The 23252-nt window shown below is 47.2% G+C and overlaps 1 protein-coding gene across 1 annotated transcript in view; it reads right to left on the reverse strand.

Moving 5' to 3' along the window:
- The window catches only part of Asap1 (ArfGAP with SH3 domain, ankyrin repeat and PH domain 1), a 282525-nt gene extending 259819 nt beyond the window's left edge, over window positions 1-22706 (reverse strand). Inside the window, exon 1 of the mRNA XM_032916072.1 lies at window positions 22628-22706. Within this exon, the coding sequence (XP_032771963.1) occupies window positions 22628-22686 (59 nt within the window). The 5' untranslated portion in view covers window positions 22687-22706. The remainder of the gene's footprint in view (window positions 1-22627) is intronic.
- Window positions 22707-23252: the final 546 nt, after the last annotated feature.

A 23252-nucleotide genomic window follows, 5' to 3' on the forward strand; every position in this document is an offset into this window, starting at 1 on the left:
ATTAACCCAAATTAAGGTGGTGGAACTGTTCAGAGCATCCATCCACAAAACCTCCAAGATGAACTGTGGAAGAGAGTCTACCGTGAAGTGTCAAAGCCGCCTTCCGACATCTGCACCTTAGCCTAAGAACTCAAACCAGGCCAGCTGCCTTGCCCCTTTCCCGACTGCAAATCTGCTTCCTCATTTCCTAACTGTTCGATATACTGGCCTCAACAGACCGCAGGCAATGCCAAACATGGTTTATGGCTATTGACTTGCATTCAGTCTCAGGGACAATCCTTGGGTCATAATGCACTCTCTCTCTGATTAACTATCTACTGGTTACTGCAGAAGTAGATCATGAATGAGAGGACTCAGGAGAGTTAGCTGAGAAGAGAGACCTCAAGGTGCACGACGTGGCCTTGGGTGGATGAGCAGAAGAGGCAGGAGGAAAATGATGGCAGGGAAGGAGAAAGAGGAATGGAAAGTAGCAAACAAGGGGAGAAAAAGAAGGGGAGTGGTGTCTTAGTCAGTCTATTACTATAACAAGACATCATGACTCAGGCAACCTACAAAAACCAAGCACTTAACCAAGCATTTGGTTTGCGATTTCAGAGGATTAAAGACCACGATGGTCTTTCTAGTTCTTCAGACAGCAAATGTGGGATCAAATATGTAAGAGTTAGCCTTGACACTGGTGACAAGTCTGGCACAGCTGGATTGGGCCAGGAAAGGTGTTGTCACCTGGAGGCATCATTCAGGCCCACATAGGACAGCCCAAAGTGGACTCTGCATCACAGATGATTTTCCAGCCTTTATCTGAGCAATTCAGGCAAAGACTGCTGACCAATTGAGACTCAGTGAAGCCAAGAAATTGTGGTTATTTTTTGTAGACTTCGTAAGACCAACACAGCATCTACCTACTTGCTACTTAAAGTAAAAGAAGAGGAGGAAGAAGAGGAGGGGGGAGGAGAGAAGAGGGGAGGGGAGGGGAGGAAACCTTGCTCTCCGCATTCACATTCAAACTGAAATGGGACACATGATTATAAAGGTTGTCTCAGTGCCACTGAAAGGGCTAGGCCAGGCTGCCCATTTGGGATGCTGCCACTATCCCCATGAGCAGCACATGGAGAGACAGGCACAAACACTCACAACTAAGAATTCCTGTGAGCATGCCCATGTGTGAGCAGACCCTGTAGACCGTCTCTTTACAAAAGCTGGCTTCCCCTCCATTTCCTCACCCTGCCCAAGCCCCTCTTGCCTGTTGCTCTCAACACAACAAGCTACAGGTATAAAAGCTGGAAAAAGCCTGAGCTCACCAACAGCCAACAAGACAGAACATGTGGCAAGGCAGGCCCTGTCTACCCATACAGGCCTCTGGCTCCTTAGCTTTTGCCTGGGTTGAGAGACATGACTGGAAGAACATTCCAGAAGGGTTGTCTGCAGGATCCAGCCTTCCCCATACAACCTCTCTAAGTCCCCCTTCCGAGAGTTACCTCCTCCCCCTTGAAATTTCCACAGGGGCCAGGGACGCCCCCATTCGCCCTTACAGCTTCCCTACCTCCTGCCCCCCCCCCTTCCTGTAGCCAATTTCTTCTCAATCATTACTATTTTGAGTGTGCCATCTGTTTCCTGCTGGGACCCTGACTGATACAGGGAGGCAGCCCTATAAACAGACAATTATGGTATAATGCAGAACAATAAAAGGCAATATTGTTCCTCAGCAACCTCAGAATGTTGGAGTCTGATTGCTCGAGGGGTATGTCCGGGTACCAGGACTTAACTATCTCTGTTTACCTCTTTAAGTTTCAGTTTGTGTCTCTGAGGAACAAGCTTGTGGGGGTGTTTACATAATAGCGTATGGAGTGAGGAGAAAACACACACGGAGATGGGGCCTGCAGCAATGCTAGGGGCACCCAGCAGGAAACCTCTCATTAACTATGCAGTTCGCTGAAAGGGGGTACCCGTGTCTGTCAAGTCACGGGAGTGCCAAGAAGACTAGGTAAGAGGGACACAGAGAAAGGGACTGAGCAAGAAGAGGAGAGGGCACGGGGACCTAGGACCACACAGAGCAGATGATGTCAATCTGTTCTAAGAAGAAAGTAGTTCGCTCTTGGCTCACTCACAGTGCACAGCATTAGCTATGTGTGCAGTGCACAGCGGTACAAGTACACGGGAGACTGGAATGCACATCAGCATGAGGGAGTGCAGACAGGTCAGTGTGGGACAGCAAAGGACCAAGAAGGAAGGATGAAGAGAGGCTAGAGGTTAGGCAAGGCACCCAGGGGAGCCTTGAATGTGCTGCAAAGAAGCATTGTCTCTGTTCTAAGGTTGTCAGTGGGCACCGACAAGTTTGAAGCTGAGATGGTTCAGACTGGCTCTGACCAGGGTGCAACATGTACAGTGGACATGTTCTGCACACCAAAGTCTGTTGCCTCTGTTTCCCTCCATCCTTCCAAGACCCATGCCAACATACATAATGGCATAATTCAGACAATTCACTAGGCATAGCTCTTCCCCTGAGTTCTCATCTAATGTCATTAATAACTGATATACATATATGCATATATATATGCATATGCATATGTCGCCTTTGTCCCTCCTTCTTGTCTGAGATCTCCTATAACCCTCCAAATCCTGGCTGACAAGTACCTTTCATGTATTGATAAGGGGAATCACTGGAGGGCCAAATTCTTTCAGGGTGACAGTGCAGTTCCTCTTTTAGGAGCTGTGAGAAGGAAAGGGGCTGCAAGAGGCCCTAATCACCAGTAGCTGAGGGTTTAGTCCATCTTGCCTGTACTAGTCACTTTTGCACTGATGTGACCAAACTTCCTGATAGATACAACCTAAGTCAGGATGGGTTTATTTGAGCTTGCGGTTTCAGAGGGCTCAATCCACGGTCACATGGCCCTCTGTGTTTGGATAGAGCATCATAGCATAAAACTCATGTCTGATTCCCAGAACTCACTAAGTAGCCAAAACCCACTGTAACTCCAGTCCCAAGGGATCCAATGTCCTCTTGTGATTTCTTCATGCAGCAAGTACACACATAGTTCATATACATACAGGCAGGCAAGCGCTTGTCTTAGTTAAGGTTTCTATTCAGGGATGAAACACCATGACCAAAACTTGGGGAAGAAAGGGTTTATTTGGCTTACACTTCCACAGTGTCGTCCATCACCGAAAAAGTCAGGGCTGGAACCCAAAGGCAGGAGCTGATGTAGAGGACATGGAGAGGACTGCTTATTGGCTCGCGCAGCCTCCTTTCTTATAGAATCCAGGACCTCCCGAGCAGGGATGATACCACCCACAAATGGACTAGACCCTCCCCTATTAATCAGTAGTTAAGAAAATGCCCCACAGGTAAGGCTACAGCCCAGTCTTACAGACATTTTCTCAGTTGAAGTTCCCTCCTCTCTGGTGACTCTAGCTTATGTCAAATTGCATAAAACTATCCAGCACAATGTTCAGATACATAAAGTAAAATAATATAAATAAATAAAAAATTTAACACACAGAGGGGGGAGGGGGGAGGGAGGGAGGGAGGGAGAATTAGAATGAATCACAGTATACTCTGTTGGCTTTAGAAAACTGAAGAACTATCTGGTATTTAAAAACAAAACCAAAAACATGGTGTTAGAAATAAAATACAGGTTTGACACCCATAAAAACTGTGCTTCATTGTCTTTGGGAAACACTGCCTGCCCTATTCCTTCTGAGAGACATTCCCTGAACCCCATGACCTGACTAATCCAAGAGGACTATGCTCCCCTGAGTGGCTCTGCCCGACTGACTCAACTTCTGACTCAACTGTCCTCCTGGGTGTGTGTACAAGAAGGATGTCACACCCAAAGCTGTCACACGCATTGTCCCTGCTCCTTGACCTCAGGCTTACAGGTCCAGAGACCAAACATGACTAGTTGAGGAATCTGTTGTTATGCTCGCTCAACCCTATCCCCTAATAAGCATGGGCAGCCAGCCTATGCACAGTAATCTAGTGGAGAGGTGGCCCCTCTTCTCCTCTACTGAGCACCTACTTATTTATTGAACAGTCTGATGCTGGGTCCAATAAGAATGGTGGCCTGAGTCAAGTCTCTGAATATGAGGACATATTTGGGAATTGATCCGAGGCAGCCAGCAAAGCAAGTAAGATGGGAAGAAGCAATTCTCAGATATATTAAAAGAACAGGGTACAGAGATGATAACCAGGGCTCACTCCACTGGAGTTCCTGGAGGATCCTATGAAGCACACCTCAGGTAGAGCCTCTAGGGACAGGGAGGCTGGAGTGCTTTCTCTCTGACTCTAGCCCCTAGTTGGCTAAGGACTGCTCCTAGGCAGTTAACTCTAGGAAGCTCTGACCTGGACCATGTGCAGCCTAAGGTCACCAAGAAGATCCCTTGGGAAAGCGTAGCTGTTGAAGCCTTGGGTACAAGGAGCAATGTGGGCCCAGATGATCCAAGTTAAGCACCTGGTAGTCAGGGACTCTCCCCACCAGATAATGTACAGGTCTCAAGGGAGGATTTTTGGGCCAGTCAAAAGGTAGCTATAACCAAGCAAGTAAAAACAGCAACTCCAAGTCCCTCCCCCCCCAACACAGTGCTGTCAGTAACAATGGAAGTCAGACTTTGCCAGGTACGTAGTTTAACCCACAGCAGCCATAGGAGAAAAAGAAACAGACAAAATTACTTCTAATAATGGGTTACATGTATCCAAATAGACGTCCACACGCCATCAGTAGAACATGTCTGCATCTGTTTTGTCAAGGGAACTCTTGGAAACTAATATATTTTATACTTACATCTCAAGCTGGACAAGTCACGTTTCAGGTTCTTGACAGGCATTTGTGGCATTGGGTGACAGTGTTAGAGCACTATTGAAGAGGACCCAGTGGCAGCGACTTTCTAAAGCACTGAGAACAAAATCTAAGCCTCACAGATTGTTAGGCCCTGACCTCACTTTCCAAGTCTTTGACTTTTGTGACATCATAGCCCTGGGTTTTTCACACACACACACACACACACACACACACACACACACACACCCCTTGGACATTTACACATGCTACCCCAGAATACCCTGCACCCAGATCTCGGGCAACTGACCCCCACCATCCTTCAGGTCTCCCTCCTCCCTACCCTGGCTCCTCCCACATCAAATGCTTCCTTCTCTCTTTGCCCTGGCTTATTTTCGTAAGTTACATACCATCAGAAACTATCTTGTTCCTTTAATGTTATTTATAGATTTTCCTGTCTTTCTTGCTGGGCACTCAATCCCCAGCTTCTGTAGCAATGCCTGGAAACCAGCAGGTGCTTTATCAATATTTGCTGAATAAATGAATAAACAAGTAACCGCTCTGGAGAATGCGGCACACAGGACTGCCCAGACCCACTCTGACACCACCACTATGACAGTCTCATTGGTGTGGTGTGATCACTAATGCAGGCTTGTTTGAGAATGGGAAAGAGGTGGCAAGAAGGAAAGGAAGCTGGAGGGGACAGGAAATGGCTACTTTAGCCAGAGACCTTCACAGAGGAGCCAAGTCTTGGAGAATATGAATGCATGCTGGATAGGAAAGGGACGTGTATGTGCAAAAACCCAGGCAGAGAACAGCGTAGCCATACCCTGTCGCCAGCCTCCCCTACCTACTAACCCCCACCCACTACAGAAGGGCCCACAAGGTTCCTTATTCATTCTTTGCTACAGAAATGGCACTGTGCATCAATCTGGTCCGTAATCCACTTCTTTCTCACCTTAGTGGGCAGATTGCTCACTTCTCAAACCTCTCCTCACATGGACTACAAGCTGAGAACAGACGCTCATAGCCAGTTGGGCCTGAGATTCATCTCTATCCCATACCCTCTATGGGAAAAAGGTTCTTGGCAGCACAGTGAAAGTCAGGGGGCTTGGAGCACCAATCTATCAGGAGTGAACATGGGGAACTTGCCTGGCTGAGAATGGTGCCAGCAGAACAGAGGGCAGAGCACAAAGGGCCTACATGTACCAGCCAGTGCTAAGTACGTCTAGGAAGTGGTGGGTTTGCAGCCACATGTGGGAGATAGTACAAATCTCAGGTGTATAAATCGGAGCTCATAGGATATTAGCTTGTTCAAGGCCACAGAGCACAGAAGGGCTAGAGAATCTTCCTGATAGGCAGGCATGTAGGTACCACCACCAAAGGAGAAACCAGTTCCCAGTTTCTTCAGTGGTATCCCTGCATCCAGGAGGATCTGAAGCTACCATCCTCCTGAGAGACATCGAATAGATGTATATAGACTATGCTATAGATGGTTATAGAATAGCACCATCGGCCATCTCCCTGTGAGGTGACAGGACTCTCTCCCAAAGCCCCTCAGAAGTTGGGCACCACAGGCAAAACTGCAGATCAGGACATAGCTATGCCCCCTGCATACAGTTCAAAGTGAAGACTTACCCTTTGTGACATGACCGTGAGTTCTTCTATTTGAACTCCAAGTCAGGGAAGCCAAAGCCCCTGGAGTTAAACATGCTATCAATGAGACAAGTCAACACCTCATCCTTTGCTAATAGCCACAGAAAATTACAGCAATTCAGGGGGTGACAGCCTCTGACCAGACAGACACAGAGATAAGATGGAATGACTTCATCATGAGGAGGGAAGGGCTTCTCTGATGAAGATAAAACTCTAGTTGCTTTCCCCTCTGCATGAGACAGACCTGCTCTCAGCAAGCAGCAATGACAACTGCCCAGGTATAAAACAAAGTTAACAGCCCTGCTAAGGAATTTACAACCAGCTGTAGACAAGTATTTGTCATGTGTTATAATTCTTATCTTCCAGCTACTACTCAGAGACCTACGGTTGTCAGCAAAGGGGAGCAGACAGAACACAGGAAGTCGGGTGTGAGTTGCAGATATGTACCTCTTATCTGAAGAAAACAGGGCAGATCTTACATCTGTGAATGAGTCCCCATGCCTTATGGATCCATTCATTAAATCCAATGACCAAGTGCCAGGCTAATCACTGGCTAGAACCAATGGCAGAGCAATAAGCAAGACAGATGACACCGACCTTCCAGAGGTCATAATGTACTGAAACAGAGACAGAAGGTGAGTGGGAAAAGCAAGATGGTGCCACATATTTATATGCACTGTGGGAATTAACTGGAGGCTTGATGGAGCCACAGGAAGCAAAGAGCATAGCCTCTGGGTGTTCTAGCTAAAGGTCTCTACCCAAGAAGCTCCAGGACTGGAAAGAATAGACTTTAATAAACCAGGAGAACTCTGCTCCGGCTAAACCACAGATAAACAAAGACGCACAGGCAGGACAGAGTGGAGCAAGCAGGGGAGATACAAAGGGACATGGGAAAGGATTCTTTAGTGTTCGGGGCCTGCCCTGCTTCCACACACCTCCTGTCCCTTTGGATCTGTAGCTTGTCGCATCAGATTCCTGTCCACTCTCCCCAACAGGGTGGCTGACATCAAGGGGCAGAGATCTTGACCCACATTTCAGAGGAGACAATAGGTCCAAATTCTGTCTTTGATCCAATACAATTCACAGAACAAGAGAGCTCCAGCAGGAATGGGTAACAGCCGCAGCCTCTGACCACATGTACACTAACCCTGGAGTGGTTCCAGAGAATGGGGCTATCCTCAGCTGATGGGTGTTTGTCTGAGGTTATTCAAAGAGCCACGCAGACCAGAAGCTCCTGAATACAACCTCTCCCTCAACTCTGAGAACGGTCAGGTGATACTGGACTGTCCTCTCAGACTCTTCCGTCATCGAGTTCACAGTGATTGAAAGAAGGCTGGGCATGTGACCCAAATTGGGAGATCCAATTCAGAGACTATGGGAGAGCTATTGGGAGATCCAATTCAGAGACTATGGGAGAGCTTCTGAAAAGCAAAGCGCTCTCGCTCTCTCTCTCTCTCTCTCTCTCTCTCTCTCTCTCTCTCTCTCTCTCCCTCCCCCCCCTCTCTCTCTTTCTCCCTCTCCCTCTCTCCTGGGGCTGCTAACCTAGTAGCTATAAGGCAGGTGCTTCTAGAAGCACATGAAGATTAGGCCTATCCCCCATTTCCTGTCTCCGTCTCTGGTGCCTGGTCCACCATGATGTGAACAGCCCCCATTACATATGCACCCACCATAGATGCTGCTCCAGCACACACACCCTCCCTGCCACGGTAGACCTAAACTCCACAAACCATAAACCAACCCGTTTCCACCAGCTACCACAGGCACAGTAACACAAAAGTAACTAACACAGACATGAAGGGGGAGAGACTTGGTGGTGAAACAGACAGAAAAGAACATGAGAACAAACTAGAATCCAATGGTTGCCAGGCCGTTTCTCCCTGAACCGTCACGTGAACAAAACTGCTTAAGCTGACCCAAGATGCTGTGAATGTTAATCAACAGAATTTGGTATTGACTATCAGACAAACCACTGGACATGTCTGAGACTTCCAGACAGACTTATCTGAGGAAGGAAGACCAACCCTGAGTATGGGTGACTCCACCCCTCGGGTTGGGCATTCAGACTGAACAAAATTCACCCCTCTTGGCTTCCTATTGGTGGACACAACATTACCAGCTGTCTCACATTCTTGCCACCATGCCTTCTAGGCCACAAGACAAATCAACCCTTCCTTACTTTCTTACACAGCCTTTGTCAGATATGTTGTTGAATTAAGGAGAAAGGTAACATTACAGTTGGACCTCTGTCCCCTGAATCTAAAACTGCTCACACACACAGGTAACATGCTCCCTCACAATCAAGACTGCAGCTCTCTCCACCTCAACTTGGCCACTCCATCCTAAGAACCGAGTGGGACTCATGGGAACTCACACAGCAACCTGGCTGACTTTCTTAGGACCTCTGAGCTAAGACCTGGGCCTGAAGCCTGGTCGACACACGCAGTACCCTCTTATCTGAAGGTAACTCCATTCCCACTGTCTGGAAGTTTCTAACACAGCTCAAAGCCAGCTCACCTCAGCCCGGAGCTTCAGTTCCAGAGCCTAACGGTTAATTATCTTACTGTTAATGAAAAGGAGAAGCGATGAGCTGTGGCCCAGCTCACTGCAGCCAGCCGTGTTAATGATCTGTCTGCAGTTCCTTTGTAAACCGTAAACCTCCCTTTTCAAAAGTTCTGTGGCTTGGCCAAAACAGTCACTCTCGATTTCAGCTTAGCACGCACATTTTGATTCTGGAAGTGATGTCACTGCTTGAGTTATTAATTTGCAGGAAAACCCATGTACTTGGTTAGAATCACCAAAGACCCCCTTTCAGAAGGACACTGTACAGTTTGTTCTTGTAAACAAACAAACAAACAAACAAAATTCCCTACCCAAATCTGTACAATACATTGATTAACTTTAATATGGACAGGCTATCTAAGACTGCTGTTTTCCTTAAGGTGTCTTAGAAAGTCCTAATACTTCAGATGACCAGCAAGGACAACTGGGAAAACCGGGACCAAGGTCCATGATGAAAGCCCAGGTCCCATCTAATTGTCAGTCACTTGGATATACATATGAATATTTTCTCACCAGTGATAGACTCCATAAAGAACAGGCCTAAGATCTGACCGTTTATGTTCATGCTTGACTGAGCAGGGGTTATCCTACATGTCAAGTACTAGTAGATATGCACCCAGTGGGTTTGTCTTATGGTGGGGATGTCAGACATACACAAAGATAATAACGCAGATAGCTAGGAGAAAACCACAGGGAGGAAGCTGGGGAGATGGACCAGCTGGTGAGGTGCTTCCTGTACAAGCACGAGGCCCTGACTTCGGGTCCTTGACATGCTGGATGCGTATCTCCTAGTGCTAGAGAGGCAGAGACAAAGGGCTCTCTAGACAACAAGCCAGCCAAGCCAGGCTAATTAAATTAGTGAGCTCAAGGCTCAGTGATAGATCTGATAGATCCTATCTTTTAAAAAAGGTGGAAATGGGTTGAAGAAGACACCAGACATTGACCTCTGGTCTCCACAACCAAGTGTGAGTACATATACATGAACACACACACACACACACACACACACACACACACACACACACACACACCATGCATGCATAGGCACATATAAAGAGGTAAAGAGAAGAGGAAAGAAAACACAGAGGGAATAACCACAGAGAAGACAGGCTATAGAGTAGGTAAAGCACTGTCTGAGGGGCTTTCAATTCAGCTAAGATATGGGGATCTGAACGCCAGGATTCCCATGTCAGGGGATACAGAGAAAGGGGCTCGAAAGACAGAAGAGCAACATGAAGCAGAAACTAGACAGGCCAACACTTGTGAGAAACACAGAGGAGGCCAGTGAGTATGTTTAGAAGCAGGGCAGGGGTGTGGGTCTAGGCAGCAAAGGGGCAGGATACAACACAGCACACTTTAATGTCATGTGGAAACAAGAAGAACCAGCCATGGTGGACATGACATCTGAACATCCCTGATCTGAAATGCTCAGGGCCAGATGTGTTTGAGTTTTCAGATTTTTCTTGAGTTTGATATTTGCATATATGGAAGGAAATACCTTGGGGATAGACTCAGATCTAAACATGAAATTCATTTATGTTTCATCAACATTTCATAGACACAGCCAGAAGGTCTTCAAATGTTCTTAATACCTGCACAAAATCGTGGCGTGGAATTTCCCACTTGTGGCATCACGTTCAAGGCTCAAAGGCTTTCTGATTTTGAAGCATTTTAGTTCTGAGATGTTTCGAATGGGATGCTTAACCTTCGTCGAGTTGGAGGGGCCCGCTGAGAGTTACTGTGGCACTTGGGCTATGAGGTCTAAAACTTGGAGATAGAATGTGGAAGTCACTGTGCTACAGACAACTTCAAAGGCATGCCCGGATTGGTTGGAACAAGGCACACTCAGAAAGAACATACAGGAACCAGAGGGCATCCAGGTGGGTGTGGACTATGCAAACTCAAGCACCACTGTTCTCAGAGTGGGCAGCTGGGACAAGTGACCCGTGGAAGCTCAGCTGACTGGAAGGTCAGAGTCACAGAAGGCATGAGGTTTACCATCAAAGGGCTTTCCTTAGAGTCTGAGATATGTGAGAATTACAGGCTCCAGGGTCAACCGCCCACAACCGGGTTCAACTCCTGCCATCTACCAGCACTGGGCTCTTAGGCCATTTTCTAGACATCCAAGGACTTCACCCTATGCAAATACCTATTCCGTCTCCTCACGAGGTTGCTGTCTGGCCGAAAGTAAACCAACAGCGAGTGCTTAGAAGGCAGAGAGCAATGCTTGGCTCGTGCCGTGCACATGTTAAGTACCTGCTGCTGTGCTTTTCCTGTTCTAATTTATGCCAAGTAACAACTGCATACTTGGCATGTGTTTTCTTAGGCGAGGGACAGTGCTACACCCACTTTATGGATTAAGAAAGGGGCCTAGAAATGCCAAGTGAGGTCTCGGGTGGACTCGGCATTCACAACCAGGTCAGTAATGAGTGCTCTTAATTACTGCTAGGCAATCCCATTTTTTGATGCCAAGATGTCTGGTTAAAGGGCCTGTGTAAGAAAACTAGCTGACTAATGCATTAATTGTGCTTCATCTTGCCTGCCCACAGGTAATCATTTGCTTTTCCATTAGTGCTAGCATGTCTGACAGAGATGCGTACACACTGTGTCATAAGGCCATTTTGCTGTTGTGCAAACATCAAACTCACACAAACCCAGATGGTATGGGTCAGCAGGCACTGGCCATGGCCTCCAGAAGCAGTCAAGAGGCACAAGAAATGTGAGATGTGCAAGCCTGCTGTAGGCCGAACACTCAAGATTCTGTGATGGCAGAATGTTTCTCTTGGTAATAGTAGGTCACTCTAAAATAGTCATAAAGAGTATAGTAAATATATAAACAAGCAGTGCAAGCTTCATTATCACCGTCTAGTAGGAAGCACATCATGGTATGTGCTGTTCTTTAACATGACTGGCTATGCAGGGGGTCTGCTTACAGCATCAGCACCCACACGTGCATGCACAGCACAGTGACAGGATGTGACAATCGTAACATGCCCTACTCTTACAGGACCACTGTCCCATAGCCCGTGTGGTTGCTCAGAAACTGTTAATGCAACATATGACTCCAGCTAGTAGAAAAGCAAATCTCACCTTGCATTTCACAAGAAAATACAGAAGTTGAGGGCTAGGAGGCACTTCTCAGATGGCCCTTGTATCTGACTCACACGCGGTGTTAAATGCAGATTCCTGGCTCCACGACAAACCTAAAGAACCAGACATGCTGAGGGGAGGCACGGGAAAGCCTCTTGGTCACTAGCTCCCCAGGTGGTGCAAGGCCCACTCAAGCCTGCAAGGAGGCAGAGGATGTGTCTGTTTGCTGTAGGATCCAACACAGCAGCCACAAATATGGCTCGTTCAAATGTAAACGTAAATTCATTACAATTAAGCAGATATTAAAAATGCGCTCTCTCCGTCCATTAGATGCACTGTAAGAACACATGGCTAGCAGATGCAACAGGCCAACATGTCTCTGATCGTAGAAATTTCGGGAAATTCCTTCCAGACTAAGCATTCTGGGACCCTTAAGTCAGTATAAATTCGGAATTTCACATGCTTCACACCAAGGCACAAAACTCAGTCAGCATTTGCTGCCTTTTTTCTTCCTCCATTCAAGGCATAAGAATGTATAAATTATTAGCCCACTGGGATATATTATCAACCCTATTATACTGGTCTGAAATCACCTATTTGCATATTTATTTTCTCCAACACACCCTGAATGTCTTGAAGGCAGGAAGCATACAACAATTACTTAGGTCTATTATTCTCCATGCCTAGGGCTTAAATAAATGCCCAGAATTACTTAATTGGTCTAGACAACATAAGAGAAGTAAGAAGCTGGCTGCTTTGTTCCGGCTGAAAGCCTCCATACCTGTGAGAATGGCTACTATCATGAAAGCAGAAAGTTACAAGGAATGGCAATGAGTAGGGAAGCTAGGAGCCCTTCCCTTCGCTGGTGGAAACGCCATCCGTGTGTCTGCTATGGAAACAGCAGAGTGTCTTCTCGAGGCAACTAGCATAGAATTACCACCCAACCCAGCAATTCCACTTCTGTGCATACACCCAAAAGAACTAGCAGCAGAGACTCCAACAGATATTTGTACATCCCAGTTCACAGCGAAGTTACTCAGAATGGGTGCAAACAACCCACTGTCTGTGAATGAATGAATGGTGGATGAAGAAAAGATCACCACACACACACGAACACAGGAACACACACACACACACACACACACACACACACACACACACACACACTGGAATGGCCTTAAAGGGGAATTCTGGCCATTCTGTAACATTAATGAGTCATGAAAACACTATTTTAAGTGAAATTGATCACAAAAAAAGAGCAAATATCGTATAATTCTGTTTATACAAGTTACCTTGGATGCACGGATTCATGGATAGAAAGCAAACCGGAGGTTGCCAAAGGCTGAGTGAGAAAGAATGTGGAGCTAGCATTCAATGGATACAGAGTGGCAAAGGCCGGAAGGCTGTGTCTGTTTGCCTTTGGCTGTTTTACAGTTGCACCACCAAACCCAGGGCCTTGCGTGTGCCAGGAAAAGTGCTTTCCCACTAAACCACACCCCAGCCCTAGAAATTCAGTTTTGCAAGCTTCAGACATTCTAGAAATGGGGAGTGGTGACAGTTTTACAGCAGCGTGACTGCACTTATTAGGAGAGAAGTATGTCCTTAAAAACAAGTGACCATTTTCTTATATATAATTTACCACAATTTAAAAGTTGTAATCGTTTTTTTTTGAAAAAGCATTGACTGGTACAAGCCCGAGGAAATATGTCGAGTGTCACACCTTTGAGATGTGAAAGAATTTTGGTTCCATCCCTGTCCTGTCATACGTTGGGTAGGTACTGGGACAGGAGGAAGGTAATGGCAAGATGAGACATGGCGGTGTTGTCATAAGCCTGGCCTGTCATTTTTCTTGACTCATTTGCCTCTTACAGTCTTCCCCAGTGGCACTCAATTTAGCTGGTCACTAAGAGCCCCTCCTCACAAAGGCTTTACATGGTGGGGGGCTCTTGGATAATAGATGTCTGAGAGCCAGGTCGAGGCTATGAAGGCTGAGCCTGAGCTGCCCTCCCCAATCCATAGTGCTTGCATTCTGCTTCCTGTGGCTACCTGTCCACTTGGCTTCTCAGCTAACGTTTGCTGAGTGACAGCAAGCTAGTCCCTTCCAATAAGACACCGAGTAGGGAAAAGATGTGTGTGTTCACCTGTATGGCCATTTCCAATCTTTCCCTATGAACAGTTTGCCGTGGTTTGAAGCAGAGGATCCGTAGCCATTAACATTTAGTGAGCTCCTAATACATGTCAGATACTAGGCCTGAGCTTCATAAGCTGCTTCCCATCTAATTCTCAGAGCAAGTCAATGGCTGAGGGACATGACTGATTGCTACTGTCCTGTCCCTACCCTCAGAGGAGGAGCCTGAGATGCACAGGAACTAGGTCACATCCCTCAGAATAAAACTCCTTACCTTTACACAATAGTCCAGACGTCATGTTACTCTCCTAACTTTAAAAAGTGACCATCAGGAGGCTGGAGAGATGGCTCAGTGGTTAAAAGCACTGGCTTGCTTACTATGGGTCAGGTAATCCTTTCAATGGTGGCTTACAACCATCTGCAATGAGTTCTGATGCCCTCTTTTGGCCTGCAGGTATACATGCAGACAGAGCACTCATTTACATAAAATAAATAAATAAATCTTAGAGGTTGCCGGGATGGCTCAGTAGTTAAGAGCACTGGCTGCTCTTCCAGAGGATCTGAGTTCAATTCCGAGCACCCACCTGGTGGCTTACTACTATCTCTAATGGGATCTGATGCCCTCTTCTGTCATGCAGGCATACATGCAATCTCATTGCTCGATCTGTTTTTCACCCATTGCAGGGACAGCCTTTTACCTGGTTTGTAACTGTAGCCCATTTGAAATGCTGCTCCCACAGCCCCTCCCGACATCTTTGTGAGAGGTAGCTTTCCGTGTTAATGAAGGGGGATTTGTGCTGGTCAGTCTTGACTGCTGACTTGATTATGATTTAAAATCAGTAGGAGACAGACTTCTGGGTATGTCCGTGCAGGAGCTTCCAGATTGGGTTAATGGAGGATGAAAGACCTCCCCTAACTGTGGCCTTCAGAACCATCCCGTGAGCTGAGAACTTGAAGTGAACAAAAAGAAGGTGAGCCTAGAGCCAGCATCCATCTCTCTGCTTCCTGACACAGATACAATGTGTCCACAGCCCCACCCCAATGCTGCCGTGCCTTCCCCACAATGAGGGCCTGTGCTTGTGACCTGTGAAACCTTCCCTCCTTAAGCTGCGTTTATGAAGGACTTTGTCACATCAACAATTAAAGTGACTAATACACGTTCCTGAGGGAAGTGATGGCAAAATGCTTTGAGGATGAACGTCCCGACAGTGTGAACTTGGGCCTTTTGGGCCTTTACTATGGGACTTATACTGAGTAGGGCTAGACTGATGACTTTTGGGGCTGGGGGTGGGGACATAGTACATCTTGGCATATCCCAGTGCAGGGAGCTAATGCTTGCTTACTATGGGCCAGGTAATCCTTCCAACATTGCTTGATTCTAGCTTCCCTCACAAAGACCCCTAGCATCAAAGGACAGATAAGATGCCCAGGGCAGACTGGCAAGGAAATGTGCCCAGGTCACACAACCAGCCTGCATTGTCAATAGGGAATCTACCAGCCCAGGAAACCACACTGGTGACAGCAGCTAGTGTGGAGCCCTCCTACCAGCATGGAATCCCACAGGGACTTCCTGCTAATGCATGAGGGAACATTCACCAGTCAAGTTCCCAGCTAGAAATCAGAAACACGCATCCAAGTAATCAATGGTGCCTCTCTCCAGATGGACGTGTAACTTTTACCTATAAAGACAGCACTGAAAGAGGGTAGGGTGGTAACCCAGATGTCAAAGCCTCACAAAGCATCATGATCTATGTTGTAATATGCTGTATTGCCCCATAAAAGTTAAGTCTCAACTATCAGCATTCATGAATGTGACCATTCATTTGAAACCAGGATCTATAAGCTGTGCGTGCTGCCATTCACCTGTAATCCTAATACCTGGGAGGTAAAACCAGAAAGACCAGGGGTCCAGAGGCCAAACTTTAGCTCCATAACAAATTCAGGGCAGCCTGGGCTAATAAGACCCTATCTCAAAAAGCAAATAAACATACAAACAAACAAACAACAACAACAAAAGCCAGGATTTTTGCAGGTAGGATCAGGTATACATTTAGGTGAGGCCGCAGGGAAGCAGAAAGCACCCTAAGTCTAGCATGACTGCAGTTCTTACAGGAAGGAGAAAAGACTTACTCCGTTGCAGAAACAGGTAACATAATTGCCAGCCCAGAAGCACCAAGGTCAGACAGCAAATTCAGAAGCTGGGGGTAAAGCAAGGAGGGCGTCTCTCTGCAGGCCTCAGAGACTATGACCTACTGACCCCTGCCTTCTGAAATGCAGAACAGGACCATCTCTGTTGGCTAAAACCAACCTGCAGGGACTTCAGTAGCCCGGGGAAGCTCACTGTGCTGTCCTACCTCTGAGTTCCAATAAATGGAAGCGTGTGTCAGTCATCTTCGTATCCCAGCAGCTGGTACAGTTCCTGCCACTTCACGGTGGGTCTCAGAAAGTGCCGTGTGGAGTGAGCAGGTGAGAGAAAAATGAAGGATGGAGTATTTCTTTTTCTTTTCTTTCTTCTTTTTTTTGAGAAAACATCTCTTTTTAATTTAATTTTTACTTTATGTGCATTTATGTGTTTTGCTGTTTTTCCTGCATGTATGTCTGTGTGACAGTATTGGGTGTCCTGGATTTGGAGTTGCAGACATTTGTGACCTGCCATATGGGTGCTGGCTATTGAACCCAGTCCTCTGGAAGAGCAGACAGTGCTCTTAACTACTGAACCATCTTTCCTGCACTTTCGAAAGGGTGCTAGGAAGGATCTTAGTGACACAGCACTTGCTTCCACACAAGGAAAATCAAAACAGAAGCAAGAGTCTGGGAGGTAGAACCAAATCTATGCTACTAAGACGCCTGAGAAAACAGGACTTGGTATATTTTATATATACACACATACACACATTCACACATACACTCACACACAAAATACACATTCACACACATACATGTACACACACATACACATATTTACACATACACACAATAATGCATTCACACAATATGTACATACTCACATGCACACACACACACACACACACACACAGAAGTAGAAGGGGCTTTACTGTGGGAGGAAGAAGTCACTGTGAAGAGAGGTGAGGAAGAATGGAGGGGGGTAGCCCTGTAGTCTGAAAATGACCATTATACAGGGAGTTTTGTATATGAAAATGCCTGGATAAAACCCATCCTTACATATGTTAACAAAAATATTAATTTTAAAAACAAATTTTAAAAGAGAAAATGTAGGCTTTTGAAACAACAACTGAGCATAAGTGATGCTCACAGAGGCTTGGCCCTTGGCGCTTCTCACTCATTTCCAGGAGTCTGCACAGGGCCCAGCATGTTGCAGCTTTCTACTTTCTAAAAGGGAGAGAGGGAAGGAGGGCAGACAGAGGGAGGGCAGGAGGGAGGGAGGCAGGGAGGGAGGGGGAACAGGGTCATACTTTGCCTGCTCTCAGTTTGGGGAGAATACTGTAACTGAGGAACAGCCAAAACTGGAAAGTAGCCTAAGGAATTTTAGACGACTTCAATTATATCCAAAGGCCCTTCACAATGGAACTTACAAACTGTTTTTCTATCACGCGTTTCTTTTTCTTTCCCACCCAGACCCCTAAGGCACCCTGACCCTTTCAGCTATGTTAGAAATGCAGAGTTGAAAGGTCAGCCTTGTGTTTGGCTTCTGGGACACGTTTCCTGCCCATGTGCAGCACACATTCCTGACCCCCTGCCCTGTGGTCAAAAAGGGACATCAGCTGGATGCAGGGAAATTCAATTCGGGCTAGCAGCCGGCAGCAGGACAGCGACAGAGTCTGCCCTGACATTTGGAAGGCAGAGGATTTTCCCAGGGCTTGGCTTTGGACGGTTGCAGGCTGAAGTTAGGTCATTTGTATGTATGGAGGAAAACCCTAGAAGCAATGCCAGCTGGTTTCTGAATCCCCCTCGGTCCAGTGGGCTGCTTTCCTGCCTTCCTGGGGTCATCACAGTGTCAAACAGGAACACTCTCGTTCCTTTCCCATCACACTTCTCCAGCCATGACACCTGCACCGCCGGGGGTGGGGGTGGGGGTATGATCTTACTCATTCGCTCCTTCATTCACAGTCTTGACTAATTTAGGAAGTCTCCACTCCTATTCTTGCCTTTTCCACACTGAATTCTCAGCTAGGGTGCAGCCTGCTGCTTGGAGTGCCAGGCAGCTCCTAACTGTGACAGCGACAGACAAGACAAGAAAAGCTGACCCCTTCCGGGGTAGAGAAGGCTGCTTTATATGGCTGAACGTGGGCCACATGTGGCCGGACTACCCACAAATGTGGGAATTTTTCTCTATGGGTCAGTCACTCAATGGACTGGTTAGGCTGGCTTCCAGCCCCACCCTGTGGCCCCAGGGCATCCCTGAACCTAATCTGAAGACTCTGATGCTCACCTCTTGGAGACAGCGCTCCACAAGACAGGCTGCATCATCTGCATGTGCCCTGCATCCCAGTTCCTAGGTCCTCGGAAATATGCAGGAGATTTTGTCCCTTCACTGAGAGAAGGAACTAAGTAATAGATATTCAAGTCTTCGGATCACAGTCCAGAGCACGAGCTTTGCAAGCAGCTGCGTGACACTACTCAGGTCCCATCGCTTGCCAGCTGAGGTACACATATATGTGTGCACAGGGACACACATATGTGTGTACATCTGTATGTAGGCCAGAGGTTCATGATTTAGTCTCCCTCAATCGCTCTCCACCTGAATTTTTGAGTCAGGGTCTCTCACTAAACCCGGAACTCAATAGTATAGATAGATTGGCTGTGTCTGCCTCCTGAGCACTGAGGTGACAGACACATGTGCCACCACGCCTGGCCTTCTCATCTGGCTTCAGGGACTTAAACTCAGACCCTCAGGCTCACACAGCACACACTTTACCAATTAAGACATCGGTGTACCCTTAAGGACATGTTTTCCTAGAGTAGAAGTTAAACACACAGAACCGTCTGTCTTAAGTGGAATTTTACACACGAAGAAGCCAGCACTTGCACCATGCCTGTCACATCTGCTCCGTTCCAGCCACTGTCTCCCTCTCGTCTTCAAAATGGAGGCTTACTATACACTGAGACTCAAAGGCAGGAAATCTATGTCAGGGAGCACAGGGTATGAGAAGTAGCACTGCACCAGGAAGTGGAAGGCATAGAGGGAGGAGCCACGGCACTGATGAAAGTGTCAGGATGGTGGGAATGGGGGCAGTGGACGCTACAGCAGCAGCAACAGCAGTGGTGATAGTAGGAGAGGCAGGAGAAGGCAGGCGTGCATGGTGGAGGGGCGGTGCATGGTGGAGGGGCGACTGGTCATTAAGCATCACCACAGACTGAAGACACCAGGCACAGGGCTAGGGCTTGGCTTCTGCTCATTCATTGTTCACAAGAACGCTTAGTGGAGCTGTATGGATGGGCTTCACAGATTAAAAAATGCTGAAGTCCAGAGGGATCAGGAGATTGTCAAGGTCACCTGAGTTGTGTCCAGCAATTAGAACGCCAGCAGTCCGGCTAAGAGAATATCTTCTCAGCAGCAGTCACTGAGTGAGAAGTGGCATGCTCAAAGATGGGTCTTCTAGGGTTCCTTCCCTCCTTCTATGCTAACAACACAGGCTGGTGAGCATACGCTCACTGAATAAAGATTATATTTTAACCAAGTCTTTTTTTTTTTTTTTTGCAACTAATTCTAAACACAGGATTAAACTTTGGCCAACAAGATACATGCAGAAGCAGCATATACCCTGCCTTTCTTCTTGGTTTGTTTGTTTATTTGCCTCTGGTCTGATGGCCAGGGAAGAAGCAGCTGGCATGGCACAATAAGAGCCTTGGATATGGGAAGTCACACAGCAGAGAAACAAGAGGAAAGACCTCACAGATCACTGCGGTTCGCTCTACTATCTGTGTCTAAACTTTTAGAAAAGTGCGTGCGTGCGTGCGTGCGTGCGTGCGTGCGTGCGTGCGTGCGTGCGTGCGTGCGTGCGTGCGTGCGTGCGTGTGTGATTAATGTCAGGAGTCCTTTCACCAAGTGCTTACTTAGTCTTGGTAGTCAGCTTGTTCCAAGGATCCTGTTTCCTTTTCCAAGGCCAGAATCACCCACAGGGTACCACACCCACCTAACATTCATCTGGGCTCTAGGATCTGACGTGCAATCCTGACGCTCTCACAGCAAGTGCTTTAACTGCTGAGTCCATCTCCAGCCCCATTTCCTATGTTTTCAAAGCCCAGGGCCCCTTGGGTTTTAGAGTATTCATAGCAAAACCTGAGTCCAACAATGCCACGACTTCTTACAACTACAGTACAATTCATAATGCCTTAAGAGGATACCTACAAAATTAACACCACTTTGTAAGGTACTCTTGACTTCACAAACAAAACATAATAAAACAACGGGATTTGAAAAATCTATTTGTAATAGATGAACTATGAAAGCAGGCACCTACAGCCTTGTTTTCTTGGAAGCAGGCTCTTGTCACCTCATGTCTGGGTCACATCTAAAGCCTCAGTTTTGATTCCTCGCTCACTTCTCCCACCCATTCAGTGTGTGTGTGTGTGTGTGTGTGTGTGTGTGTGTGTGTGTGTGTGTGTGTGTGTGTGTGTGTGTGTGTGTGTGTGTGTGTGTGTGTGTGTGTGTGTGTGTGTGTATGTGTGTGTGTGTGTGTGTGTGTGTGTGTGTGTGTGTGTGTGTGTGTGTGTGTGTGTGTGTGAAACATGTATCTGCAGATGCCACAGCTTTGTGCCCAAGGTCTCTTAATGAACCTGTCTAGATTGGCTGGCCAGAAAGCTTCAAATATCCACCACCAACACCAACACCACAACCACTACCACCAACAACAACCACCAAACCACCACCACCACCACCACCACCACCACCACCACCCCACCACCACCACCACCAACACCACCAACACCACCAACACCACCACCACCAATCCTCACCCAGCCAACCCCCATCCACCTAGCGCTAGAGTTGCAGACTCATACTACTTTGGTCCTGCCCAGCTTTTATGGGTGCTGGAGATCTGGGTCCTCAGGCTTGCACAGGGACCCAATTTTACTAACTGGGCCATCTTCCTAGCTCCCCATTTAGAATATTTTTGCTTATCCAACCATCCTTAAGATTTGTTTTTAGCCTATAAACGAAGTAATTGTTGCATTCTGTGTACCTACCTTATCCACACACTTGATTGCGTAACTTTTCTAGTCTGTGCCAAAAAAATCTGAAACATAAATGTTTATCCTGCCCCTTTCCTAGATAAGAGAGCAGAAGTAAGAGATAAGGTCGATGGCTCAACTAAGATCATACAAACCTGAACCCGGGCCAGGAATCAGCCACTTCCGCCAGTACTAGCATGCACTCCTCTCAGGGCACTGACTTCCAGGCAACACCAGCCACAGAAAACCAACCCGTGCCAGTCAACCCTCATGATTTTACACATTTCTTGATGAAGAGCAGTCAGACTTATAATGGACCACTAAAGCTGAACTTCTTGGCCTCTCCTTATCCGCCCCAATTCTAGGACTCAGTATTCCCAGCTGCCAAATTGGGTAAACCTTTCACAACAGGATGACATAGAGTATATGGAGGGGGCGGAGACACAGGGCCAGAGAAAATGACTTAAAATCCAGCCGGGAGAGCTATTTGCCAGTGCAATCATTCCTACCCAGCAGGACAGATGGGTGAACAGGATGCAACCATCACCAAAGAAGCGCAACCAACTAGAGCAGTATACAGTATATAGTACACAGTATACAGTATACAGTATACAGAACGTTCCCGACCACTTTCTGATACAATTCCTGCCCCTGCCCCTGCCCCTCCCTCTCCCCCTCCCCCTGAGCACTTCCTTAGGACTAAACTCAACAGGTGATGAATCCCAACGGTGTGGAAGGGCTGACATGGAGCACAGTTGGTTGGGTGCTTGCCTACCATGCACAAAGACCTGGTGCCACCCCCATCAATCAGGCATGGCAGTGACGCCTGGAACCCCTGCAGTGAAGAGGTGCAGTTAAGAGGAAGGATCAGAAGTTCAAAGTCAACCCCAGCTACTTGTTCCAGTCAAAACCAGCCTCGGGCTACAGGAGATCCTGTCTCAACAAGCAAAGAGGGTGGAGATGGCTCGGTAGGTAAGGGTGTTTGTTCCTGGGTCCAAGAATCTAAGCTGGATTCCAAGAATCTACGTGGTGGAAGGAGAAAACCAACCCCCAAACTTATCCTCTGACATCTATATGTAAGCCATAAAATACACATGCATAAATTAATAAATGTAAAAAAAAAAAAAAAGGAGAGAAAAATTTTAGAGGTCTACCATGCCCCAAATACCAAAAGAATTGTGGTCATGGGTTGTACTGACGCTGCTTCCAACCCACCCTGCAAAGCATCAGCATGTTCCCCAGGCAGAGTGGGCCAGGGACCACTCACCGATTCCATAGTGAATCTCTTGAGGAAAAACTGGAGAGCCGGGAGGCTGAAGATCTCATGTCTCACATCCGAAAATGACCTGAACAGTGTAGGGAGAAAAGGTGACACAGTCAGCATGGGGTTGGAGGATGGGGTAAGCAAGAAAATCTGGATCCAACCAATGGAGGCTGAGTCCTCATTAGCAGGGCTCTGGCTCCCCAGAGTGACCAGTCAGCATGTGAGGGCAGACAGCTAGCACATGTCACTCCCCACGGTGGGGCTGACACCTCCATCAGAGCAGCTCTGTGCAAGGCTGTTCAGGAACGTTCTTGCCTTCTATTTCTGGCTCAGCCTTGGAGAGCAATTTACAAGTCATTAACTTCCCTAGGCCCAGGCTCCTAACACATGAACTAACAGTGTGCGGCAAGTATGACGGACAGACAGACAGACAGACACGTTCAGCTGTGTGTCTTCCTGTCCCAGGAAGAAGGCAGATGACAATGAGACTACATATTTCAGGACAGCCCCTGTGAAGCTGGGAAAGGACTGGAATTAATGCAAGCTTAATTAACTAAAGCTTAATTAATCACTGCACGTACTGAGCGCAGGAAGTCTAGAACGGAAGACACTGCACAAGGAAGTAGCT

The sequence above is a fragment of the Rattus rattus genome, chromosome 1, assembly GCF_011064425.1.
Source record: "Rattus rattus isolate New Zealand chromosome 1, Rrattus_CSIRO_v1, whole genome shotgun sequence".
NCBI lineage: Eukaryota > Metazoa > Chordata > Mammalia > Rodentia > Muridae > Rattus > Rattus rattus.